We start from the raw sequence: 14,872 nt of genomic DNA, 5'->3' as shown, positions 1-14,872 counted from the left end.
CTCTGTGAGTATGTTTTATTTACTTATTTTTCACGTGTCAGATCGACCATAATACACACAGTGTTATAATGTCTCAGTTGGAATTGCTCTCTCACCTCTCTCTGAGGGCTGCCTCTGTCTGAGGCCTTCACCAACAGCTCGTACTTTTCCCTACTCTCCCGGTCCAGTTGTCCAACAGCCACCAGCGTCCCATCCTGCAACACAATGACACACAACACAGCGACACAAGGAGTGTGTGAGACTGAACGGTGGCGACACTCTGCCACCTGAGGAAAACACCTGCAGAGTCCTCACCTCTGTGATGCTGAAGAGTGGGTTAGGAGAGAGCAGGGAGACGGTGACCTGTCCGTTCAGGCCGAGGTCGGCGTCTGTGGGCTCGATGGTGAAAATCTCCCGTGGATTTTCCTTGGAGTAGTTTCCCTCAGGGATCTCCAGCGGCTCCGGGATGACCGGGAACTGTGGGGCGTTGTCGTTGTAATCCTGGACGGTGATGTTGACCTGAGCTGTGGCGCTGAGGCCGTCGGCCTCCTGATCCACCGCCACCACCTGAACACACACAGGAGACTGATCAGCCCCTCCATCATCACTCACACTTTTAACTTTTAAACTCCATCTGTACTTGTGTTCTACATCCAGTTATATTGTTGTATTCATAATGAACATTTAAAAACAATTATTTTCTGTAATAATTTTGGAAATAAGAAACCTACCTGCATTATGTAGCGATCTGTAGTCTCCCTGTCCAGGGTGGCGTTCTTCCTCAGCGAGACCACACCTTGATTGTTGATGTCAAAGGTGTCGCTGGTGTAGAGGAAGTGGCCGTTGGAGAAACCACCCTGAAGAAGATGAAGATTAGTAAGGGTCTTAAATTCCACCAGAGTTAATCAGCAGCATTAAAACAACAGTGAATGAAGAACTTATCTGAACTGCAATAAAATGATCCGAGAAATTAACTCTTTCTTTCTTTCTTTCTTTCTTTCTTTCTTTCTTTCTTTCTTTCTTTCTTTCTTTCTTTCTTTCTTTCTTTCTTTCTTTCTTTCTTTCACCTTTATTTAGATCTCGAGGGCCATTGAGGGTAAACCCTTGTTTCCAATGACGTTGAGAGTACATTAAATCAAAACAGCAATGACATAGAGCACAATCACACATCGTCAACAATTTTTGAAGCAGTTACATTCAGAGGGGTGCATGTTCATGATGATGTTTTTAAACTGGCTCAGGGTAACAAATGAGTTAATCTTTACTCATTCTACAGCATTTTGGATGAATGACATCTGATAATTCTGTGAATTGATCCACACAAACTTATCAGGATGTCCTGTCCTCATATCAACACAGAATTGGCAAAATCAAGGTGCATGATAATTTTATATGACTGATGTGTCTTACCTCGTCCTTGTCGGTGACCTCCAGGGTCAGGATGGACGCACCACTGGCCAGGTTCTCAGAGACGGCCACATCATAGCTCCTCTTACTGAACTCAGGTGGGTTGTTGTTCACGTCTTTCACTTTAATCACCACCGTGCTGTTTCCAACCAGAGGGGGAATCCCCCAATCAGAGGCCTGAACCTTTAGTTGGTACTCCTTCACCTTACTGTAGTCCAGAGGTTGAACCAATCGCAGAGCCCCGCTGGTGGAGTCCAGCTCAAAAACAGCATGATCCAATGATGGATTGTGTTGGAGAATGCTGTAAGAGATTCGTCCATTGGGTCCTTCATCAGGATCCACAGTTGATAATGTGAGCAAGCTCGTATCCACATCCTCTGTCTCTGAGACTTCAACCTGATACTCAGCCTGGGAGAACTTTGGGACGTTATCGTTGATGTCAGACACTTGGACCAGCAGAGTGGCTGTGGAGGACCTGGCTGGACGACCCTGATCTTCAGCCACTACCAGCAGGTTGTACTCAGCCTTGGTCTCCCGATCAAGTGCACTGGCTACACTCACCATCCCAGACACTGGATCTAAAGCAAACCTCCCCACTCCTCCTCTCAGAGAGTATCTGATCTCTTTATTGAAGCCACTGTCTTTGTCTGTGGCTGGAACTTCTGTCACATTGGTTCCTACCTCTGCGTCCTCTGGGACTGATTTTGTGATGGAATTGGAAGCAAAAACAGGACTGTTGTCGTTGACATCTATGACTTCAACCTGCACGACTGCAGTGTCCGTGCTGCCTCCACCAGAAATTGAAATATCCACAGTGTAGTTGTGCAGAGCTTCATCATAGTCCAGCTTCACCTTGGTTGTCAATACACCATCGCTGGAGATGTCAAACTTGTCGGCTTCTGTCTCAACTTGAAGGGTTGCAGGAGTCTCACCAGGGATTGCGAGGAAACTAACCTGAGCAAACAAAATTCATTATCTCACCTTCTGCACAACAGCAAAGACCTTATTTCTAATGGACTTCAGACATCATATTCACTGAAAGTCCTACCTTAACAATGGAAACACCTGGCTCCTGCTCTTCTGTTACAGTGCCGTGGTAGAGTTTTTGTATAAACTGAGGTTTTGAGTCACCAGAAGCACTAATGATCACCTGTGTTGAGGAGGAGCGGGATATGGTTCCCCCTAGAAGAGAATATCAAAATCATGACTTGGAAAGCTGAACGTATTGAATCATTTTCATCTTCTTTTGCTGTGATTGCAGGTAGGTAAAGGCATTACAGGATTGGGATCATTGGCTTGATTGCAGTTAGGCTTTTTGCCTGTCTTTGCAGTTGTGATGGGATGAATCAAAGAGAAGAAGAACATCTTTCTCCTCAAAGGCTTCTCAAAGGTTTTGTAAATGTATTAAAATTGCCAACCACAACATTTGTTGTTTGGAAAGGTGGTTTTTCCAGAAACTGTTCAATAACAGGACATTATCCTGGTCTTTGATATCTGTGGACAAGACCACTACTAGCAATGTGAATGAAGGTCTTGTTTCAGTGTTTCCCCAAGGAAATCTTGAGTTATGAACCCTGGATTTACTGTGAGGTGAGATAAGCTGTTTGAGACACAAATGGAGTTAAGGGGAGCGTGCCTATGTTCCCTCAGCCCTATGTTCCCTCTGGACTCTCTCTACCTATCTGGACTCTGTCTATCTGGCCTGTCTAGCCTCTACCTGGTCTTTTTACTAAACTTAACCAACTCCTTTCTTCATTGCCTAAACCCAACCAATGGTGGGACCAAAGGGCTGTGGGAATAGGGCCTAATTTTCAGTGACAACAAAAGTTAGAAATGAGGGAACATAGGGCTGAGGGAACATAGGGATGACCCCGAGTTAAGCTGACGAGTTAAGCTTCAATGGTTGAGTGTTGAGCTTACCCAGGGGTACATGATGCCAACAGCTTTGTTACAGTAAATACAAGTTTGTGTCTGAGAGGATAAAGCTGTACAAGGGTTTGATAACAATTTTAGGACCACAAATCATACCAAAGGCTGATAACACCTTGTTAAGAAATACCAAAGGAAATGTTTTGACTAATGATGTTTAACTGATGTATCAAAAGTAATTGATTGATAACTTTTTCAAAACAACAACATAGGTTTGGCTCGGAAATAGTAGTCAGAAAACGTGACACGTTTATCTTTGGGAGTAGGCCCAACCTTGTTGGGGAAGGACCTTTTTGAGAAACAGATTACACCATTAGTTTTGGACAAATTATATTAGTTTTAAAATAAATATCAGAGGAAACCTCCCCTAATTTAATTACAGGTAGTGCTTTCTTTAAAAAATGAAAGAAAGAGTACAGAGACCAGCAATTCAGGCTGTTCCGGAACTGACTCAGGTTTATACTACCATTAAGTGGGATAAACTCTACTGCACCTAGCTCTGATGGTTCTGATCATTTTGAAGGGATTATCTCGACACTCTGATGAGCATTTTTGTGACCTGTTGAGCACCTTTTGAGAAGTTGATTTTTGTTACTTTGAATGTTGGAAATAAATTATCCTTGATCTCAACTGGCCATTTTGGACATTTATTTTTTAATCCAACAACTGACAAAGGTGATGGGGTTGACATGACTCCACAGGCTGAAGTCTCTCAAAGTTTCAAAGACTTCATCCCATCAGCAGAGAACCTAAAGTTGAGGAATTAGCTATAAGATTAAATTAATGTCAATTATTCATGTGAATATTTATTGGAATAGCGATTTTGTGCATATTGTCTCTTTGAAGCAGCTGAATCATCACAATGAAGAAAAGTGATTCTTGAATTTGAAAAACTGATTGCGGGAAGCAGCAGCAGGAGGAGGAGGATGTAGTGTTGGACACACAAAGACAAATTGTGAAGCTCTACCATCTCTGGCTGTTATGTAGAGAGGGAATGTAAAAATCTTGTTGTCCACCAGTGTGATGGTTTTAGCCAATGAAACAGCTCCAGAGTCTTCATTGATGGAGAAGTAACCGTCGTCGTTTCCAAAGTCAATAGAGTATTTGATCTGCCCGTTGACATCAGCGTCTGGATCCACGGCTGTTATCTATGAGTTGTAGAATACAGATTATTATCCTAACAGCCCTTATAACCAGATGATAATAAATAGCTGTCAGCATTGTCAACAACGAGTAATGAAGAATGACCTATGGAGCGCTTTTAAATAACAACTCATTAAGTTGTAAACTTCAGTACAGTACATCCACTTGGGCTGCATTAGCAAAAGAGTTCAGTAAAACTATGTTTATCATGGGGTAATCCTGGTTTAAAATGACACTCTTTCAAATTAAACTCAGTTTAGTAAAGCTAATTTTACTCAATTTAAACTGACTTTAATCAAGATGGACCTGTTTCTATCTATATCTAAATATTCTGCTGCTGCTGTCAAGATCTGGTGTAAATGAAGATGTGGTGGAGGCCATTACCTGTTTACAGTGGCTTTTCATGAAGGCTACATGAAGGCTGGACTTCATGTAGCAAACAGAAAAAAGAATGGGACCTTGACTTGAACTTTCTGGAACTCCATAGTTAATTATTCGCTACAAATGACGACAACTTACAAATGTGAAGAAGTACAACAATTTAATGTGAATGTGGCAGGAAGAAGGAGGGCCCGGGCGGGGACCATCAATTGTCAGTTCTGTCACTATGCCTCCAATTGATCATGCGCCCTCGCAACTTGGCCATAGGGATATCCTTTTTGTTGAATGGTCAGCGAGCATGACTCTTACCTGGGAGAGTGGGGTTCAAACCCCGCCCAGGCGCTCCTATGTCCTGCCACACAACTCTCTTCTATGAGGTAATTATATTTTGAAGCCCCCTTTAAACTGTACAACAATAGTCAGAAACTGTGACTCTCATTATCATTCACCTGGACCAACAACATCCCCACTGTCTGATTGGCAAACACTTTTCCCTCATATTTGCTGCTGATAAATTTCGGACTGTTGTCATTCTCATCTTGGAGAGTCACGCTGACGGGTGCCGTTACGACTCTGTTGGGAGGACTCGTCTCACGTGCTTCAATCTTTAAATGAACAAAACAACAGCAGTTCAGTTAGGATTATGGTGAAAGTATTCAGAATACATTACTTTACTTGAGTAATCCAAATACATTACAGATTACTTTTTAGGACATGTAATCAGTAATCTGTAGGGGAATACATTTGAAAGGTAATCCTCCTAACACTGCAGAGTTCTGGCTGAGCCTGAATGAATTTCAGTTTACCTGAAAGTTGATGCTTTCTGTGGCCTCTCTGTCCAGAGCCGTGGAGTTTTTCACTGTGACTGTGCCGTCGGGACTGATGGAGAAAGGAACAAATTCTGGAAGGATCCGCAAACTTCCCACAAATCTTCCCTTGGAACAAGAAAAATGAACAGGAAGAGATTACATGCAGTAAGCACTTTCTTTCTATGTTTGCTCAGTTAGACAAGTCCTTTTCTTCCACTACACAGCATCACACATCAACACAGCTGTAGAACACCAATCTGCTGCTGTACACAGCTGTAGTGGGAGCAATTTGAGGGAGCAGCAGTGAACAGCAGCAATCTGTCCAAAATCTCAACAATCCTATGCATTTTCTCCACCAAAATTGCATCCCTTCAGGCGAAAGCAGGGCTCATACTACACGTGGGTGGAATTTGCAGCTGAAAGCAGTAGTACCTGAGAGGAAACTGACAACACTGACCAAAACTCACTGAAGGCTAGCAGGGAGCTAGTACCAGTAGGCCTCCAAGGAGCACCCACCACCAACTGGCAAGCTACCAACCATCATTCCACCATGCAACCCCCCCCCCAAAAAAGCAACCCACAAGATGAAGTAGTATCACTCTCAGTTCTTCATAAATTACTTGACCAACAAAAAACTTTTTACAAAGACCTGTTGGAACAGCAGGAAAAGTCATTCAAATGATTTGTTCAGATAATCCTGGACACCACCAACAAACGATTGGACAGTTTGAGCAGTGATGTTGGCAGGTTCTAAAAAGGGTACCAACTTCTATACCAGTGAGGACTTTTCAGAAAAGGTTCGACTCGAAAAGAAGGAGCTTCTCCCCCAGCTCAGAGAGGCACCTAACCAGGTAAATGTGGCCTATCAGATATACAACCAGATAGTTGTGCACCTCCAATCCCCTCTCCAGTGGAGCTGCAGCCACCCTCGGATGCCACTCCTGTTCCGGCGTTGTGGGTCCTGGCAGACACCACTCCTGTTCCGGCATTGGAACCGAGTGTCCAGCTCCTGTTTCCAGTGTCGAGCCCGTAGAATGCCTGGCTCCTGTTTCCAGTTTCAAGCTATCGGAGCACTCGGTGCTCATCTCAAGTGTCAAGCCGGAGGTCTGTCCGGCCCCTGATTCCTGTGTCCAGCAGGAGGCCCGTCCGGGCTCTGCAGGCTCTGCCACCAGTGTCCAGCCGGAGGTCTGTCCAGCTCCTGTTTCCCAAGGATGCCTGTCTGGCTCCTGATTCCTGTGTTCAGCAGGTCATCAGTGGGCGATCTGCCACCCTTCTGGTCTCCAGTCCCGCAAGCGGCGTCACCCTCCTGCCCGGCCTCCAGGTCTCCCAGACTCTCCGTGCTCTCCTGCTCGGCCCCCGAGCCACCCTCCTGAATCTCTGAGCCCTCTGCTTGGTCCCTCGGGCCGTCCGCCTGAGGTCCCCTGCTCTGTCCCCCTGGCCTCTTGCCCCTGGTCCCTCCTCCAGGCCCCCTCCGCCTGCCCTGGTTGGTGTTGTCAGACCTGGGATTCACCCTTTAATGGGGGCACTGTCATGGCCCTGAGCCTGCTGCCACTAAGTGGTTCAGTTTTCTGTTGTTTTGGACTCTTTGTTTTGACTTTGGACACTTGTTTTCTTTAGTTCCTGTTTATGTGTCTGTAGGTATTTCCTGGGTTATTTTGAAGTTCTGCATCCTGTTTTCCTGTGTGTCTGAGTGTGTCTTTCATTCCCTGTTATGCTCCTGTTTCCTGTTTTACTTTGAAGTCTGTCTTACTCCTGTCTTCCTGTTAAGTTTCCCACCTGTTTGATTACCTCATGTGTCTCACCTGTCTATGATTGCACCACCTGAGTCTCGTTTCCTCGTGTACTTAACCTGTGTTTCCCATTGCCTCTTGCAGGTTGATTTGTCATTTGTCCTTGTGGTTCCATGGTATGTTTCCTGTGTTTCTCCTGTCGTCCGTTGGTCCAGTAAAATAAAGCCCTTTTTGTTTACATATTCTTGAGAGTCTGCATTTGGTTTCCTGCAATTCCTGAAAACCCTGACAACCACTATTTTTTTTATTTTATTTTGTGGTTTGGCAGTGACCATATCCTACAACCCATTTAAAATGTTCAATGTTTTGCTGGTATGCTGTTTGTTTGCTAATGTTATATCATTGTTGATGATTTGCACTACAGTCTCTCACTTTTATGTATTTTCATGTCTGATGCAGAAGGTTACTTCTATGTCTTGATTTCAATGCATCATGATACAAATGGTGATGTATTGAGGTTGAGTGATGGCGTCTGTTTCAAAGAAGAATATTTGTAATCCCTAATCCTTGAGCAATAGAACCGAGTTTAACTTTATTTGTGGTTTTGAACTGGAAGTCTACCTGATCCCGGTCTGTGATGATGGCTTGAAAGACAACAGCATTGTTTGGGTAGTTCTCCCGAAGAGTCATGTCGTATTCTGACTGGTCAAACTCTGGAGCTTCATCATTCACATCCTCAACGGTGACGGACACAACAGCATCAGCCGTCTTCAAGTTGTCGTCCGTCTGAGCTGCCTGCAGAGAGAGTGAGAGAAGATGGGAATTATCCAAGGGGGCAGTTGTCGGTCTGAGAAGTGAAGCTCACTTCCGCGTTCAAAAAACTGCAATCCCCCCGGCTTCCTCTGGGGGCTGGTGTCAGAAGGGAGCATTCCCCATAGACCCCCATGTTAAAATCGCCGACTTTACATCCTCAATAAACATGTAAAAAGCCTAGTGTCAGCACGTTTTTTTTTCTCAATCGATAGTTTCTACCCCCGCACACACTCTGAGGGGGGTGAATTTTTTTGTTTTACTGTTATTAGGTTAAAACTCTGGCCAATTAGAGCGCGGAAACGTTGAGTGACAGGTCCGGAGCAGTCCGGAGACAGGCTGCTTCGAGGCCAGTGGGCGGGTTCTCGGCCGGCCAATCCAACATGGCGCTGTTCAGGCCGCCATATTTGAGTCACAAAAACGACTCCCCAAAACCAATGGGTGACGTCACGGATGCTACGTCCATTCTTTTTACAGTCTATGGAATTATCTCAGATAAAAAACAGAACCATGGCAACGATGGTAAACACTAACATTGGTTTTACAGCAATTGTAAAACATACAAATAACTAATTTAACCTTTTTTGGGTACAATGTTCAACTTCAAACATCTAATAGGGCAAACACATGAAAGCAACTTCACTCATTTAGACATAAAGACAAGGTCAAGAAGATCTGCTGAACTTTAAGCTGAGCACCAGAAACAGGAAGTGGTCAGTAAGGGTCTACGTGTACATTTGCTGCTGAAGGCCGAGACGAAACGTTGGTACCTTGATGTTGATGAAGATCCTGCTGCTGTCCATCTCCTCTCTGTCAAAGGCCGTCACCACAGACACAACTCCACTGTTGGGGTTGATGTTGAAGTTCCTCAGGTAGACGTCTGGAGTCACTGCCAACACAAATCACGAGAATCACTTGGTTTTTGGTTTGACATGCTGTGTGTGATGTGTTGACCTTCAGGAAGTCTGAGCTGAATTCAGAGCTTCTACCTGCACTGATGCTGTACGTTAAACCTTTGTCTCCATTCTGGGCCTCAATTGCTTCTGGTTCAATGGTGCGGAACGGCCCCTCCTGTCATTTATAGCAAACACATGTGAATCAAATTCAACATTAAAATTACACAAGTCAAAATGAAATAAAACACTCAATATCTACAGAAATTAATTAAATCATTCATGAGAAAATACGGCAAACTGAATCATTAAAGTGTGAACAAGACAGTATCCAGACAGAGGGATGCTGCAGACTCACCTGGTTCTCTGGTATAAAAGCTTGGTACAAGTTGTAGCTGAACGCAAGGTTCAAGTTGTCAACATCGACCACGTTAATCTGCACAGTGGCCGTGTCGTTCAGCCCCCAAGGATCCTGGATACAAGTTCATTCATGTTCACGCTGAGGTTCTTTAAGCCAGCTCTGGCTTGACTTATTATTCTTATATGAGCAGGTGTTGAATGTCAATTGTCTCCCTCACCTTTGCCGTCACAACGAAGTTGTACTTTTGGACTAAACTGTAGTTCAATCGTCTCTTCAAAATAAAAAAACCAAAGTCAGCAGACATGAAGTCGAAGTCGTCTGACGCTGGTTCCTGAAAGAAAGTTACCGTTTCCAGTCAGAATATTTTCATTTCTCACTATAACACCTATGGAAACTTACAGTGTCAGCACTAGCTGTAGGCTAGTACATTTATTATTATTTTTAATTATTTGACAGTCTAAACTAATTTTTATTTTGAATAGGGATGTCCAATATTGGAAATTTGCCGATATCCGATATGCCGGTGTTGTCCAGCACCATAATTTCCGATACTTTGATGCCCCACTGGATGCATTCCACAAATTCACATTGTGTATTTGTTAACAGATACACACAGAAACAAACACTGACGGACAGAAAGGCAGACACACACACACACACACACACACACACACACACACACACACACACACACACACACACACACACACGCACACACACATTGAAACAGCCTATCATATAACTGGATGCTACAAGTGACAGGCGAACAGCTAATCATTTAACAGCTGTGTAGTTCGGTTGTGGCACCATCGCCATGTACGTTTGTTTACAGAACAGCTGTAGTGAGAACATGTGGACTATTATTGCCTAGTCTGGGGCCGTTTAGTGGCTGTTTAAGTAAGCAACCGGGACAGGGCCGGAGAGACAGGCCTTTCCAACAAAATAAAGCACCAAGCTAATAAAAATGCAGTGAAACTTTTTAATTTAAAGAATATAATTTACAAGGAAATCCTGAGCCATTAAGTTAACCTATTATATTTAATTGTATTATGAGTTATTGTCTATTTTATAAGTTATATTTTGGTGAACACTTTTACTTTGGTGAATTTGTGAATTCCGGACCCGCTCTCTAGACCGCAACCAGAATCCAAACAAAATTCAGAGTGAATGGAGACCAGGCTCTTCTCCTCCCTGTATGAAGAGCCTGGTGATGCGAGGCTAATTATTGCCCATTTAAAGCAGCGGTGCCAATAATTAAGTAGCGAATTAAGTAGTGACTGTCTGCCTCCACGTAATTCACTACGAAATCCAGGCATTACGTTATCGGGTTGTCATTGTCCGAAGACAAACCAATTACGATATAGACATATATTACATTACTATGGTAATATCGGGCCGATATTATCGGACATCCATAATTTTGAACTCGGGAAATACAAATAGCCTATTAAAATGACAATAAATATCTTTAATTTCATTTTCAAACATGATAACCCTCCATGAGTTTTTAGTGACTCTGTCTGTTGTTTACCACTGAAGAAACACTGACTGTAGATGAGTTTTTCTTACAACAGAATATGTCGTATAGTTGTTTTCAGCTATCAGATCTCCGTCGACCGCCTTCACTCGAAGAACCACAGAGTTCACAGCTTGTGTCTGAAAGAGGAAAACAGGTGAGTGACAGAAACACATCAACACACACAACTGTTGTTGTCTGTAGTTCCTGCAAAATCCAACGAAAACACTATCTGTTGTGTTTTCTGTCAGAATCTTATCCTCTGGTGTTGACTGACAGAGAGACAGATTTACATGACAGCATGTTAAATTAAAGATATTTTAATTTCCCTTTGCAGGAAATTACAATGTTATCGCAGAATCACCAAACAAAAAACCACATAGGCCTTCAATTTTGTTCTCGTCTTGTCTAAATAACACAGTTTCCATGTAACTCATATTTTGGGCCATAGAAACAGCAGAACTCATCCTTGACAAACAGCTTGCCTGTTGTTGTTGTTGTCAGTAACTGACCTTAGGGACATTTTTGGTGTAGGACTTTTGTTGAAACACTGGGCTGTTGTCGTTGATGTCCTTGACTTCCAGTCTCCGGGTATTGTTGAACTGCAAAGTTAAAACAATCTTTGAAATACTGTGTTTTGTAACATTACTGAATAAATTCTGCAGCTCTGTGATTTCACCCACCTTCCTAAGGTTATCACACATGACAGAGTAATACAAGGTGCCGTCCCTCTGTAAGACATGAACAGACACTGAGGATGTGTTCAATAGAATAAAGAATAAACCTGTTATTGATATTAAGTTTCAGATGATTGATATTAAGTTTCAGTTAAAGATGAATAAACTGATATTTCTAATATGGTTTTGCACATTTGTGGAAAAACATGACCTGAACAGCAAACAAATAACATCTAGCTAGTCAGATAATTCTACTTCCTCTGAGACAAAGTTGTTGTTGCTGTTGTTGTTGTTGTTGTTGTTGTTGTTTACCCTGGAGAGTACGTCTGCATCCAGCGGCTTCTTGGTGCGAACGGTTGCACTGGTGTCTCCGACCGTGAAGCTCAGCTCCAGAAACTCCAGGTGGAAGTTGAAGTTGGGAAGGTAGGGCACCAGCTTCACACTACTTCCTGCCTTGATGCCATTCAGCACCTCCACATCCCCTGGTTATGATCCAACACAGATGTCACATTGTCAGTCGAATAAATGAAAGATAATTGTATTTAACAGTAGTTAAAACAGTAAAGTATATAAAGTATGGTCATCAACCTACCAAGTTACCCATTAAACCACTTTCAGTTTGTTTCAGTGTCTGATTTATTAACATCAAATAAACCAATATTTTCCATAGTGTCATTTTAAAGGAAGGTTCGTATCCACCTCACCTGTGAATCCTTCATCCACTTTTCCCACATGGGAATCACTGCCTGCACCACAGTTTATGGTTGAAGTACCTACAGGAGCAGAGAGAAGCTCAGGTGAAAAGAAAGCAGAATTATGTAAGTGATGACATGATAAATCTTGGAAATTCACTTCCAATCACATGTTTACGAAGGATATTCATGTAGTTGTAAGGATCTATGTTGGTGAACATGCTGTGGAGGCGTTACAGAGATATATCACAATCACAAGGCCAGAAGCATGGTCTGATCTTGACCTTTGACCCACGCAATTATAATGTACAGTAAAAATAAAATACATACATGTAAAACTTAAAATTTCACATATTTTCACATTTAGTAGGCCGAAACAGGCTTTTCTGTCAGTAGGTCAGGTAGGTCTGGCTAACCAGTTAGCTTGATAATTGCTAATAGTAAGAAGTCTCTTGTGTTTGTTATTGTTATTTCCATCCATTGGTTGTTTACCACTACTAGTATAGTTTAAACATGTACGTCCTGTTCTGATTCTGACTGCTGCTAATGGTTAGCAACAGTCACAGCCGCCAAAACAAAGCATTTCACAAAGTGACTCCATAGTGGTTGAAATCTGGATTATTCTTGACATCTGTACAAGACAACTAAGGGGTGTTTGGAGCTGAAAATCATGCAGATCTACTCTGTAGGTGTTCAAAACTGAACTGGTGTCTCAACTACTGATGGGGGTGCTGTCCTGTGGGTTTTTTCCACATGGAGTCCACCCGTCTGTCTGGGTCAGGGTGGTCAATTTGGACATTTTCTGCCAGTTGAACAGAGCTCAGTGGTAACACATTCCTCATTGATAAAAAGGGATAGTTTACCCAGAATTGAACTCATTATCTACTCGCCCTCATGTCGACTAAGGGCTGGGAGAAGTTTCAGAGTCCTCCGTGGCTTCTCTGAGTTACAGGGGGTCTCGGCGTAGCAGTGCATGTCCATATAACGGTTGCAAATGGATACCAACTGTCTTCGTAACAAAGAGACACACCAAAAAACATCCAGATACCTCCATGCTGCTCGTATGTAATGTCCGTCTTGTATTGAAGCCCAGAAATGTGAAATTGTCTTTTTCTTACGAAGACAGTTGGTGTCCATTTGCAACTGTTATATGAACATGCACTGCTACCCCGAGACCCCCTGTAACTCAGAGAAGGCACGGAGGACTCTGAAACTTCTCCCAGCCCTTAGTCCACATGAGGGGGAGTAGATAATGAGTGAAATTTCAATTTTGGGTGAACTATCCCTTTAAAAGGAGGGACCAATGGCTGTAAGGGCCAGTGCCCGGTGCGCTTGCCCCGTGGCCCTAACGATAGACCCTCATATAATTTGTATTGTTCCAAAGTCCAATGACGGATCTGTTTCACAATAATGTGTTTCCGGTCTTTAGTACTGAATCACACCTTCAAGATTATAATCTAAAGACTATTTTTCTAAAGACTTATTTCTCATAAACCAGTCTGAGCCACATTTGTCCATTTCTAATCTCTAGAAAATCCAACCTTTCAGGCTCCACTTACCTATGGGACTTCCTTTAACGACACAGACACAAATGGATGCAACGAGGAGACAAGTCCGCATCAAACCGCAAGGGTCCATGTTGGCTTGGGTGTCATTACCCGAAGTTTTCACGGCTGCAACTGAATCAATCACCTGAATCACAGGTGTTTAAGAGCTGCAATTCTGTTTTACGGCAGGTGATAAAGTCCTACAGGTGTAGCTGATGCGCGACTGTGAGTCAGGGCCAGATTTAATTTCCTCTGAAAACAGCTTGGGAAACTTTATTCATTTTCTTTTTACTTAAACTTTCATCTTAGTTTCTTGTTGAACTTTAATCACAGCTCAAATCCAGGCTAATGTTTTTGTTGTTTTGTTTGTTTGTTGTTGTTTTTATTATTAGGCTTTATCTGGCAGATAACCATTGAGATGTATCCTTTATGTGTTTAAATGTGAAACATGGAAGTGATTGTGCAGCAGTGCTTGAAAATGTTTCTTGTGATGTAAATAGAGATAGAATCGTAACTAGAAAGTTTCCTCAGGGAAATTTTGACAGGGCCACGGGGGCTACTACCGGGGGTACTATCTCTGTCAACATGGGAAGCAAACCCACGACCTTAAGGTCAAGACAGACACATGATCATATGGAGGAGCTGTAATCACATTAAAGGAGAATTCCGGCCATTTTTAAAACTGTTCTTTTTTTTAAAAGAGAGATTTAATTCCGTTTTTTATTTATCATGATGTAGCCAGGCAGTCTGAACAGCCATTCTAGTATCAGAATATCGATGTTCTCAGGTTTGGTGGCTCGCCGCTGCCACCTAGTGGTGAAACTGAGTGATAGGAATTAGTGCACTAATGCCAGTCTCCTCTTAGAGCCTAGATAAGGTGGGTTACAATGACACAAACAGCAGGTTTTTATTGTTTCTGTGCTTTTCTGTAGTGACACAGTCTGCGTTTTTACACTTTATATTAACTAGACAAACAGGACAAACTCATTAGGTTTTAA

The 14,872-nt window shown here is 42.8% G+C and overlaps 2 protein-coding genes across 2 annotated transcripts in view; both read right to left on the bottom strand.

Annotated features, from left to right (window-relative positions):
- The window catches only part of LOC146992538 (protocadherin Fat 4-like), a 13,811-nt gene extending 7,078 nt beyond the window's left edge, over window positions 1–6,733 (bottom strand). The window contains exons 1-9 of the mRNA XM_085790902.1: window positions 6,542–6,733; window positions 5,646–5,774; window positions 5,289–5,444; window positions 4,283–4,463; window positions 2,435–2,568; window positions 1,390–2,340; window positions 711–836; window positions 295–546; window positions 96–194 (exon numbers count right to left, since the gene is read on the bottom strand). Coding sequence (XP_085647028.1) covers window positions 96–194; window positions 295–546; window positions 711–836; window positions 1,390–2,340; window positions 2,435–2,568; window positions 4,283–4,463; window positions 5,289–5,444; window positions 5,646–5,774; window positions 6,542–6,733 — 2,220 coding nt within the window. The remainder of the gene's footprint in view (window positions 1–95; window positions 195–294; window positions 547–710; window positions 837–1,389; window positions 2,341–2,434; window positions 2,569–4,282; window positions 4,464–5,288; window positions 5,445–5,645; window positions 5,775–6,541) is intronic.
- Window positions 6,734–6,741: 8 nt separating this feature from the next.
- Window positions 6,742–13,965, bottom strand: LOC146992537 (protocadherin beta-12-like). Its single transcript, XM_085790890.1, has 11 exons — window positions 13,953–13,965; window positions 12,340–12,408; window positions 11,948–12,117; window positions 11,642–11,689; window positions 11,471–11,560; window positions 11,012–11,098; window positions 9,440–9,553; window positions 9,178–9,259; window positions 8,959–9,077; window positions 8,000–8,173; window positions 6,742–7,128 (listed from the first exon to the last, which is right to left on the bottom strand). Exons 1-11 carry the CDS (start codon window positions 13,963–13,965, stop codon window positions 6,742–6,744), a joined length of 1,353 nt encoding a protein of 450 aa, XP_085647016.1.
- Between the last annotated feature and the right edge of the window lie 907 nt (window positions 13,966–14,872).

The sequence above is a fragment of the Trachurus japonicus genome, chromosome 1 (assembly GCF_045865225.1).
Source record: "Trachurus japonicus isolate A0001 chromosome 1, Traja_1.0".
In the NCBI taxonomy this organism is placed as follows: domain Eukaryota; kingdom Metazoa; phylum Chordata; class Actinopteri; order Carangiformes; family Carangidae; genus Trachurus; species Trachurus japonicus.
The sequence above is the reverse complement of the archived record's forward strand: the minus strand, read 5'-3'. Positions and strand labels throughout refer to the sequence as shown.

Excerpts from the sequence above, each read along its gene's own strand:
- LOC146992537 (XM_085790890.1), bottom strand. Across the intron at positions 11,561-11,641 it reads TGTGTGATAACCTTAGGAAG|TTCAACAATACCCGGAGACT; the intron begins GTGGGTGAAATC and ends TTAACTTTGCAG. Across the intron at positions 9,078-9,177 it reads AACGTACAGCATCAGTGCAG|TGACTCCAGACGTCTACCTG; the intron begins GTAGAAGCTCTG and ends TTGTGTTGGCAG.